General features: G+C 45.5%; 1 protein-coding gene across 1 annotated transcript in view; it reads left to right on the top strand.

Annotated features, from left to right (window-relative positions):
- Positions 1 to 12500, top strand: part of nudcd1 (NudC domain containing 1) — a 37043-nt gene that overhangs the window by 13083 nt on the left and 11460 nt on the right. Inside the window, exons 5-8 of the mRNA XM_031586608.2 lie at positions 1146 to 1334; positions 5547 to 5754; positions 8466 to 8610; positions 10380 to 10502. Coding sequence (XP_031442468.1) covers positions 1146 to 1334; positions 5547 to 5754; positions 8466 to 8610; positions 10380 to 10502 — 665 coding nt within the window. The remainder of the gene's footprint in view (positions 1 to 1145; positions 1335 to 5546; positions 5755 to 8465; positions 8611 to 10379; positions 10503 to 12500) is intronic.

Genomic DNA, 12500 nt, shown 5'->3' on the forward strand with positions numbered 1-12500 from the left:
TATCTGTGTGTGTGTGTGTGTGTGTGTGTCTGTATCTGTGTGTATGTATGTCTGTGTGTGTGTGTGTGTGTGTGTCTGTGTGTGTGTGTGTGTGTGTGTGTGTGTCTGTATCTGTGTGTGGTGTGTGTGTGTGTGTGTGTGTGTGTGTGTGTGTGTGTGTGTGTGTGTGTGTGTGTGTGTGTGTGTGTGTGTGTATGTGTGTGTGTGGCTAAGCAGGACGTAGGCTAATCTGCACTGTCTGTGTCCACTAATGGAGCTGTCGGCTGAGAGACGCTGACCAGTGCTTTTCTCCGTATGCGTGGGTGTTTAAGGAGTTCTTTATCTATCATAACAATATTTACCAACTCTGTTGACCACGGATGTGCGTATGCATCATAGTCCTTTTTACAACTACGCAATTAAGCACAGTATAACATGTTGAGTAACAAGGTAGCAATACACTGACATTCTGTAAATACATTTGGGGAGTTAAGATTGTGCATTCACACATACACACACACACACACACACGCACTCACACACACAACAACATGAACCCTAACATTAAGAGAAATGCTTGAGACTAGGGCTGAACGATTTGGGAAAATAATCTAATTGCGATTTTTTTCCCCCCAATATTGCGATTTATTTTATCCTAATTTTTTTTCCCAACAAATTGTAATGAATGATTTAAATATGACCAACACAATATTAGATACATTTATTGTAAAATATTATTTCCCACATTTTACATTTTTATTTAACTGCTCATTACAGAATCAAGAACAACAAATCGGTGGCTTTGCCACTGTGCATTTAAGTAATTTAAACAAAGTCATTGTAAGAATAAACACAATGCATGCACTTTTTAAACACTGTGTGCAAAATGTACCATCTTAAGAAAAAAATTAAAAAAATGTATTATTGCCTGTATTTTTTTTTAGGCCACATTTTTTTAATCGCGAATGTTGCGTTTAGAAAATCGCGTTCTATCATATCGCGATTAAATCGCAAATGCAATTAATCGTTCAGCCCTACTTGAGACAGAGACAAAAATCCATGGGGGTTTAGCGTCCATGCTAGGACTGCAGTCATACAACATACTGTAGGTCACATCTATACGTATATGAATCTAACCCGGCCTCCTCCTCTTCCTCGTCCTGCAGCAGAGGAGAGGAAGTACGAGGTGAAGAAGCGGCGGGTGATGAAGGGCCAGTCGGTGCCGCACTACGCCGCTCTGGAGCCCCAGGGGCGTGGCCTGATGGTCGCCGCCGAGAAGCCCTTCAAGTTCACAGAGGTCGACTCCGTGCCTGTGGAGGAGCCGCCAGCCGAGCCCATGGACACGGACAACACAGGTGAGCCCACGTGTGGGTGAGATTGGTGTTGTGGATTGTTATTGTTGTTGTTGTTGATTGTCGATTGTTGTTGTTGTTTGTTTGTTATTGGATGCTGTTGAGGTTTGTCAGTGATTGTTGTTGTTGTGATTTTTGTTGTTTGTTATTGGTTGTTGTTGAGGTTGGTCAGTGATTGTTGTTGTTGTGATTTTTGTTGTTTGTTTGTTGTTGTTTGTTTTGTTTGTTTGTTGTTATTGCACTGTTGTTTGTGGAGATGGTGGGGGTAGAGGATTTGTCTTTAGTTAAATAAATAAAGTTTATTTGTGAAGAAATGAAAGGAAATGCCGAAGGTTTTGCCAACGTAGTGTAATATACACAGAGGCAGTAAGAATCATCGCAGAATGTAGGGACTGGGAATATTAAATAATAATAAAAAAAGATGATGATCTTATATCAGGGAATTTGGGAAATAAATCGCAAAACTGAAGTAAGAGTAGGAGTGAAAGGAACGGAAAATATGCATGTATGACGGAAACAAAGCAGGGGGTTAAGGAAGGTGAAAGGAGAGAGAAAAACCTTAAGTGACCATAACACAGAAATGAACACATTTAAACACTCCTAGAAGTGGAACACGCTGGTGCAAACAACATGTAATCAAGTATGAACACACACACACACACACACACACACACACACACACACACACACACACATATGTAAATCCATAAATTCTGTACAAATTCACTCTCAAGTGAATGGACACACACGATCGTACATACTCATGGATGTGAATGGACACACACGATCGTACACACTCGTGTGTCAATATATTCATCACGTTGACTATTGATTATTCTCATCTTTACTGGAGGATTGTGCTGCCCCCCCCCCCCCCTCTTTGTGGTTCGTTTTGATTGCGCTGGACAGCCTTATGGTGGCCATATGAAGGCTATAGGCAATACGAGTTTACGAGAGACAAAGAGGAAGGAACGTTGTGGTCATGGAGGTCAACCCTCCACCACTACTGAGGGTGCTAACCATGGTGCTAGCAGCATCAGTGACATTAGCATGAACGCTCAGGATGGTCCGAGAAGACCAAAACTCCAGAAATATCCACCTTGCATGTTTGGAGTCCAACAAAGGAGTTTTTGTAAAAGCTGGTTGGGACAGTTTGCGTGGTTGGAGTACAATGCAACTAAGGTATTGTTAGCTGTGTAACATTAATGAAAGCTGTCTGATTTGTTGCATGCATTGATTGCCCTGTGTCGCTGAAGACTCGTTTCGGTTGATTAGCAACAAAGATACCCTTTTTTGCTGAATTTAACTTTTTGCCTTTTTCCTCTTTTTTGGATTTTTTTGGAGCCGCCTTAAAAAAATCAGAGACTCTTTAGCCTTAAGACAAGCAGTCTGTCTGTGTGCTAGGTATACATAAGGTTCTATGTGATTACTAATGATTGTGAACTGAAATAATATATACCCTTTTAAAGCATTTCTGACTCTTTGACTGTTTTAGTTAATTCTATCTGCTATTCCAAGATTAATTTCACTCTATCTGACATAGTACTGGTCACCTGTCGCCCAACTTTAATCCTCACTACCACAAGTGTTTTAAAGTAAGTTAGGTATTTGGGATTGCGGACTCTATAACATGCTGTATGCCTTTTGTCAGTGACCGTCGCAGATGTGTGCGTCTGTCGGAAGAAGCCTAGATGATAATGATAATAATAATACAATCGGTTTGTTTAGCGCTCTTCATGGACCCCAAAGACGCTTCAGAGAGCAAACATGTAAAGTTGTTGTTGTAGTAGAGAACCATGTGACACAGCAGTAGCAGCAGAGAAAGACATGGCGGACAGAGTCAGTAGAGAAAAAGACTGCGGGATGGTGCCCTTACATCTTGTATTTTCAACGTGTTCATTTTCATAAAACTGGAGCGTTAGCATTTCGTTTAGAGCCACAACCCAAAGCTATTCCGCTCAGGGTCAGCTCTGCGTCTTTACCTCTGCGCCCCGCACCCACCCACACACTGCGCCCCGCACCCACACACACTGCAACCCACAGTCAGCGCACGTTCTCATCATATGTGAGATTATCTGCAATTATCCTCGACTGGTCATACGTGCCAATCTACAGCCACCATGAAGATGACCAATGGAAATCAATACAGCATGGGCCGTAATGAGGGTGTCATCATGCCTGCCTGTTAGACGCTGGTCTCAAGCGTTGAGTTGTCTTTGATGAAGGTGGATGGTTATGGTTTTCCAATCTGTAGCTAAGGGCCGGTGAGGAGCCGCGGATTGAAGGATGTTGGAGCGACGAAAGAGGCTGTTTTTGAAAGCAAGGATGTGTTGAAAGCTGTTCGAGCGACGAAAGAGGCTGTTTTTGAAAGCAAGGATGTGTTGAAAGCTGTTCGAGCGACGAAAGAGGCTGTTTTTGAAAGCAAGGATGTGTTGCGCCTTTTATTTTATTTTCTAGCTTTTAAGGATGGTCTTCCATTTGCATTTCAGTCACTTTTTATTTCAGTCTCCATTTACAGACACATTAGTTTCTCCCTCTCTCTCTCGCTCTCGCTCCCTCTATATCTTTCTCCATCTAGCTCTTCTCTTCCTCTCTCCATCTCTTTCCCTCTTCCTCTCTTTCCCTCTCCCTCTCTCTCTCTCTCTCTCTCTCTGAAGTGGCAGCTTACCTTGTAGCCATAGAAACTAGCGGAACAGTAACAGAAGCCCATAGCCTCAATTAGAATGCCTCCGGCTCCACTCCTTTGTGTGCTCCGCTCCCCCGAGTGCCGAGTGCCTTGTTTGTCTGTGCTTCCTTCCTGTTTCAATGGCTTTCAGGAAGAATAGTGACTAACCAGTCGTGCCCATCTAAAGCTATAGCCCAGCGTAACTCTAAATGGATGAAGTAGGGTACATGGCGTCCCTAAAGTCCCTAAAGTGCCCGAGCTGTGGGACCCTGACTGGGAGTGGAGGTCTAGTGCCGTAGACTCAGCCTTGGAAGAGCCCCCAGTGTGGGCCATGTAATCTGGTTGGACACAAGGCCCCGTATTTTTGTCCACATTGGTGCCTGTTGTTCTGATACGGCCTATGCTGGTGGCGTGGTTCAGGTTTCGGTGAGCTCTGGACCGGATGTGGTCCTGAACCGAGCCGGGTCAGAACCCAGTTTGTTATGGACTCTGCTCGTCTCTATATTTATGCCATTCTTCTCTGTAGGGTCAGAACCCAGTTTGTTTTGGACCCTGGACGTCTCTACATTTATGCCATTCTTCTCTGTAGGGTCAGAACCCAGTTTGTTTTGGACCCTGCTCGTCTGTACATTTATGCCATTCTTCTCTGTAGGTTCAGAACCCAGTTTGTTATGGACTCTGCTCGTCTGTATATTTATGCCATTCTTCTCTGTACGGTCAGAACCCATTATTGCTCATACTGAGTCATTTAGAGTTTCCTTTTCATCCATCTAATGTCCGTCCATTTAGCATCCGTCTAATGTCCGCCATTTAGCATCCATTACCCTTGCTTTGCATTGGCAGGGCAGTTTGGTGTATAATACGCGTCTCAAAGGACTGGGGATGAATAAGCCCATTCACTCTCTTCCTCCCCTCATATCCCTCTCTTCCTCCCTCTATTCACTCTCTCTCTCCCTCTCATCCCTCTCTCTATTCTACCCTTATTTTTCTCTCTACTTTTGTGAAAGAGTTCATCCGCACACCTCATAGGGTCTCCACGGAGACAACAGGCAGAAATATCAATAAAGCGCTAAAGCATGTGTGTTTCTTTTCTTGCTATGATGACACACACACACACACACACTCTCACCAAACACACCACACACACACACACACCACACACACACACACACCACTCTCACAAACACACACAACACACACACACACACACACTCTCACAAAGCACCACACACAACACACACACACACACACACACACACACACACACTCTCACAAACACACACACAAACACACACACACACACACACCACACACTCTCACAAACACACACCACACACACACCACTCTCACCAAACACACACACACACACACACACACACACACACACTCTCACAAACACACACACACACACACTCACACACACTCTCACACACACACACAGACACACACACACACACACACACACACACACACACACACACTCTCACAAACACACACACACACACACACACTCACACTCACACACACTTGTTTCTGTGTGTACGTTGCAGACCCCATCTACTTCTGGCAGCAGACGGAGAGCGACCTGACGGTGCACCTGCGGCTCCCGGAGGGCGTGACCAAGGACGCGGTGTGTTTCCGGCTGACCGCCGAGCAGCTGAGTGTGGGGGTGCAGGGCTCCGAGCCCCTGCTGGTCGGAGCGCTCCACGCCCCCGTGGACCCCGAGGCCAGCACCTGGACCCTCGAGAACATGAAGAGGTCAGAAACCACCTAAACTTAGGCGCTAACGTGCTCACGTGCTAACTCTTTGGGTGCTCCAATAGCCTCCAATCCGCCGCTTCTCATCATCGACCCTTTGAATTGTCACACACACACACACACACACACACACACACACACACACACACACACACACACACACACACACACACACACACACACACACAAGACTGAACCCCATGTGGTTGTGAGGTGCCTTTGGTTTTTTAATGGAGGACAGTGAATGAAACACAATTCATTGTTGTTCATCTGAAAGGTACGGTGACAAACGAATGAGTATTTGATTACTCACATGTGACTCTCCAACCGTGACCCCTGACCCCGACCCCCGACCCCTGACCTCACCCTTATGATCTACAGTACCAGTCAAAAGTTTGGACACACCTTCTCATTTTTTGAGAAGATTTTTCTTTGATTTTATTATTTTCTAGATGGTAGATAAAACTTTTTTTGTTTAGTACATCATTCCATATGTGATCTTTCGTAGTTAAAATGTCTTCAGTATAAATCTACAATGTAGAAAATAATAAAAGTAAAGAAAACACTTCTCAAAAACATTAAAGGTGTGTCCAAACTTTTGACTGGATCTGTGATGTTTTGCTCAAACATTCCCCTAAGTCTGTCAACGGACCCCAAGCTGCTAGACATTCACCATTTCAGTGTACTTATCTTTATTGAATGCATGTCACGGTTGATTATATCTGTGTTTATTTGGAGTCAACAAACATACACTACTCAGAGTATATTATCATGTAGTTGCATAACTTGCATACTCAAGATCAGGATTACACACACACACACACACACACAGACACAAGCCACACACACACACAAATATAATATTCATACATAAATAAAATCAGACATTAAAAATAAAAGTCATACACAATACAAGAATTATTTACACATGGCTCATTAAACAAAATAAGCTGGAGAAACACACACACACACACACACACACACACACACACACATACTCCGGGCCCGGGAGACAGACACACACACACACACACACACACACACTTCGGGCCCGGCAGACACTCCTTGTGGCGCCGCTCAGTGTTCCGCACGAGTGGGGGTCCTTCCTCCGGCAAAGAGTGTTCACACACACACACACACACACACACACACCATGAGAGTGTGCAGACATACATCAACATGCCGCATGAGTGTTTATGTTTGGTTTGCATTTGTAACGCTCCAGGTTTGTTATTATGATGCAAATGGCCTCCCTGAATGTGGACACACACACACACACACACACACACACACACACACACACACACACACACACACACACACCTGAATGTGGAGCTGTGTATCTATTCTGCTGGATGCCATTGAATTGGATGGGTAAGAGGACTGAAGGTGTTTAAGATGGCCAGAGCAGTGTTCATCAATATGTGTTCATTAATGAACACACACACACACACACACACACACACAAGGCAGTGTTCATCAATATGTGTTTAATGAACACACACACACACACACACCCACACACACCACACACACACACACACACAGGGCAGTGTTCATCTACATGTGTTCATTAATGAACACACACAGACACACACACACACACACACAACCACACACAGGGCAGTGTTCATCAACATGTGTTTATTAATGGCGTTAATGGAAAGGCGTATTCAAGTTTGAGACTGGGGCTTCTATTCTGGTCTTCCCATCAGGAGCGGCTCGTCCATTTAAAGACAGGGAGCCGTGCTTAATAGAAAATGCACAAAAGCCCAAAACAACATGCATGGATTCAAGTTGCGTGTCTGTTCCATTTAATGACTGATGACTTGCCTGTGTTGGCTGTGTGTTGCATAGACACACACACACACACACACACACACACACACACACACACACCCCCGTCGTTGCATAGACACATTGATAAAGTAATCAAACACACAGTGGCCGAGACTGAAATGACATGAGCACATCACATCTGATGAAATTTCACCATTTAAGGGCTTCTTTTTCAAACATGGAGCCCTCAGATTCACACGCACACACACACACACACACACACACTCGCACGCACGCACGCACGCACGCACGCACGCACGCACGCACGCACGCACGCGCACACGCACGAACACACACACACACACACACCACACACGAACGCACGCACACACATACGCACACACACACACACACACACACACACACACACACACACACACACACACACACACACACATCCCCAGAGCCCTGTAGCTTTCTCAGATTCACAGTTTTATTCTGTTTTCTTTCTGTTTTTACTCTATTCTAACCAACAGCTGCCTCTGATTCCCATTGAATTCAAATGCTTCCCAAAAACATCCCCGTATTCATCATGACACATTAACAGCCATGATGACTAATGGCAGGATATGACATGCTCCACAGGCAGGATATGACATGCTCCACAGCGTGAACTGTCAGTCTTTTAAGGGAGGATTCAAAGTGTTGCTTTCTATTCTAAAAGATCAAGCTTGAATGAAACATTTTGATGAAGCAAAACATCCTTCAGTGATCAATAGCCGAAGGAAAGGTGTTATGATGTATTTCACAGTGTGTGTGTGTGGTTGTGTGTGTGTGTGCGTGTGCGTGTGCGCGTGCGCGTGCGCGTGCGTGTGCGTGCGTGCGTGCGTGCGTGCGCGTGCGTGCGCGTGTGCGTGTGTGTGTGTGTGCAGTCTGGAGATCTCCCTGCAGAAGCGTGAGGAGGGCCCCGTGTGGCCTGAGCTGGTGTTGGGGGACAGGAGAGGGGAGTATGTGGTGAACGAGGAGCAGGTCGCCCTCATCCACGAGAGACTCTCCCACCTCACCACAGACGACCTGGTGGGTACCACACCTCCCCTCTCCTCTCGTGTCTGTCTGTCTGTCTGACTGTCTGTGCCTGTCTGTCTGTCTGTCTGTCTGTCTGTCTGTCTGTCTGTCTGTCTGTCTGTCTGTGTGTGTCTGTCTGTCTGTCTGGCTGTCTGTGTGTGTCTGTCTGTCTGTCTGGCTGTCTGTCTGCTGCTAGGTACATCTGCTTTCCCCAAACACCACAGAGAACCTGTGTGCATTACGAAGTCCTCCCCATCTCTCACTGTGTGTCTGTGTTTCCATCCACTGTATCTATGGTGTGTCATATGTGTCTATTCACTGTATCTATGGTGTGTCATATGTGTCTATTCACTGTATCTATGGTGTCGGATCTGTCTCTATCCACTGTATCTATGGTGTGTCTACAGTGTCTATCCACTGTATCTATGGTGTGTCTACAGTGTCTATTCACTGTATCTATGGTGTGGGATCTGTGTCTATCCACTGTATCTATGGTGTGGGATCTGTGTCTATCCACTGTATCTATGGTGTGTCTACAGTGTCTATTCACTGTATCTATGGTGTGGGATCTGTGTCTATCCACTGTATCTATGGTGTGTCTACAGTGTCTATCCACTGTATCTATGGTGTGTCATATGTGTCTATTCACTGTATCTATGGTGTGTCATATGTGTCTATTCACTGTATCTATGGTGTCGGATCTGTCTCTATCCACTGTATCTATGGTGTGTCAAATGTGTCTATCCACTGTATCTATGGTGTGTCTACAGTGTCTATTCACTGTATCTATGGTGTGGGATCTGTGTCTATCCACTGTATCTATGGTGTGGGATCTGTCTCTATCCACTGTATCTATGGTGTGTCTACAGTGTCTATCCACTGTATCTATGGTGTGGGATCTGTCTCTATCCACTGTATCTATGGTGTGTCTATCCACTGTATCTATGGTGTGTCTACAGTGTCTATCCACTGTATCTATGGTGTGTCTACAGTGTCTATCCACTGTATCTATGGTGTGTCTACAGTGTCTATCCACTGTATCTATGGTGTGGGATCTGTGTCTATCCACTGTATCTATGGTGTGTCTACAGTGTCTATCCACTGTATCTATGGTGTGTCATATGTGTTACTGTATCAGCCACTTGCAGTTGCATTCACATCCTACACGTAAATCGAAACGTTCTGATCTATTTGTTCATACACTGTGCTTGTCTTTTGTTGTTGTTTGTTTGCCCCCCCCCTCATGCCTGTTTGTGTGTGTGTGTGTGTGTGTGTGTGTGAGAGTGTGTGTGTCTGTGTGTGTGTGTGTGTGTGTGTGTGTGTGTGTGTGTGTGTGTGTGTGTGTGTGTGTTGTCTTGTGGTCTGTGTCTGTGTGTCTGTGTGTGTGTGCCTGTGTGTTTGTGTGTGTATAACCCATGATTCTTCATGACCAAGAGCTGCAGTCTTTTCTTCTTCCCCTCACCTAACCCTTCTCTGCCGTGTCCTTGTGTCCTTGTGTCCCCTCATGTCTGTGTGTGTGTGTGTGTGTGTGTGTGTGTGTGTGTGTGTGTGTGTGTCTGTGCGTGTGTGTGTGTGTGTGTGTGTGTGTGTGTGTGTGTCTGTGGGTGTGTGTCTGTCGTATTGCGTGTGTGTGTGTGTGTGTGTGTGTGTGTGTGTGTGTCTGTGTCTGTGTGTGTGTGTGTGTGTGTGTGTGTGTGTGTGTGTGTGTGTGTGTGTGTTGTGTGTGTGTGTGTGTGTGTGTGCGTGTGTGTGTGTGTCTCTGCCGTGTCCTTGTGTACCCAGCCAACGCGGAGAAGGACAAGCCTCCATGTAACCCTCAGGAGCTGGAGGACTGTGACGTCTGTCCAGAAGACAGTTTCAGCCTGATGCGCTTCGACGCCGACACACTCAAGCCAAGCCACGTGGTGAGACTGAGACTACATGTCCTTGCCTGCATCAAAAACACACTGGTCTGAGCGGCTTACTCATTTTTGGGGGAACAATTATATTTTTCTTTTTATAGTATTAAATTGAATGCAATATGGCATTATGTTCAGCTTGAACAGTTGCTTCAGGGGGTAGTGTGTAATCCCTTCTGTTCCATTCGTCAAAGCAGCACCATTCTGGAAGGTACAGACCTCCATCCTGCTAAAAGATTGTTGATATTTGAACGCACCTGCCAATCAAATACACCCCTCCCTTCTGTGCTCCTGAAGCTCTCTGTTGATTGGCTGGAGTAGAGCACTCTGTTGATTGGCTGGAGTAGTGCACTCTGTGTTGATTGGCTGGAGTAGTGCTCTCTGTTGATTGGCTGGAGTAGTGCACTCTGTTGATTGGCTGGAGTAGTGCTCTCTGTTGATTGGCTGGAAGAGCGCATTGGCTCCATTTGAGCCAGACCCTTCGTTAGTTTCCACTTTACGGAGCCAGAATTGGTGTTTTAGTGTTTCTGAGCGCAAACACAGCATACACGTACACATTCACACACACACACACACACACACACACACACACAGTTAGAGGAGTGTGTGTAGAACACAGGAGAGACTAGAGGAGTGTGTGTAGAACACAGGATGGAAAAACTAGAGGAGTGTGTGTAGAACACAGGATGGAGAGACTAGAGGAGTGTGTGTAGAACACAGGATGGAGAGACTAGAGGAGTGTGTGTAGAACACAGGAGAGACTAGAGGAGTGTGTGTAGAACACAGGATGGAGAGACTAGAGGAGTGTGTGTAGAACACAGGAGAGACTAGAGGAGTGTGTGTAGAACACAGGATGGAAAAACTAGAGGAGTGTGTGTAGAACACAGGATGGAGAGACTAGAGGAGTGTGTGTAGAACACAGGATGGAGAGACTAGAGGAGTGTGTGTAGAACACAGGAGAGACTAGAGGAGTGTGTGTGTGTAGAACACAGGAGAGACTAGAGGAGTGTGTGTAGAACACAGGATGGAGAGACTAGAGGAGTGTGTGTAGAACACAGGAGAGACTAGAGGAGTGTGTGTAGAACACAGGATGGAAAAACTAGAGGAGTGTGTGTAGAACACAGGATGGAGAGACTAGAGGAGTGTGTGTAGAACACAGGATGGAGAGACTAGAGGAGTGTGTGTAGAACACAGGATGGAGAGACTAGAGGAGTGTGTGGAGAATTGGATTAGATATATTGGATTAGAATTGAGGACTTTACCTTTAAAGGAGTGAATAAATGTGTTATTAATGCGTTATTAATGTGTTATTAATGTGTTTATTCTCAGGTCACTCTACATGCCCTAGTAATCTCAGCCACTCTTAAATCATTTTATAATTTATGCCATAAATAGTCTCTTAAACAAAAAAAGTAATGTGTTGTAGACTTGTTGTGGATCTTTTGAGTTTGACTACTCTCCTACAAAGTATTTCATTCTTTCTTTATTATTTCTTTGGTTTTGAATTCTAATGTACATAAATAGGAAGTGAGTGGCTGGGTCCCTCAGCACACTCCTCTCTTCTCTCACACTTTTGATTTCAATCCCCTCAAGTGGTCTTCCATGGTTGAGCAATGCGTTAGTCACTCCCCCTCGCTCTGAGATGACTCACGCAGAGACACTCACGGCTCCCACAGCACAACACACACAGCACAACACAGCACACACAGCACACACAGCTCAGAGTAGCACAGCACAGCACAGCACAGCACAGAACACACAGCACACACAGCTCAGAGTAGCACAGCACAGCACAGCACAGAACACACAGCACAGCACAGCACAGAACACACAACACAACACAACACAACACAACACAGCACAGCACAGCACAGCACAGCACAGCACAGCACAGCACAGCACAGCACAGAGTAGCACAGCACAGCACAGCACAGCACACACAGCACAACACAGCACAGCACAGCACAGCACAGCACAGCACAGCACAGCACAGCACAGCACAGC

Source organism: Clupea harengus, chromosome 19 (genome assembly GCF_900700415.2).
Source record: "Clupea harengus chromosome 19, Ch_v2.0.2, whole genome shotgun sequence".
Taxonomy (NCBI): domain Eukaryota; kingdom Metazoa; phylum Chordata; class Actinopteri; order Clupeiformes; family Clupeidae; genus Clupea; species Clupea harengus.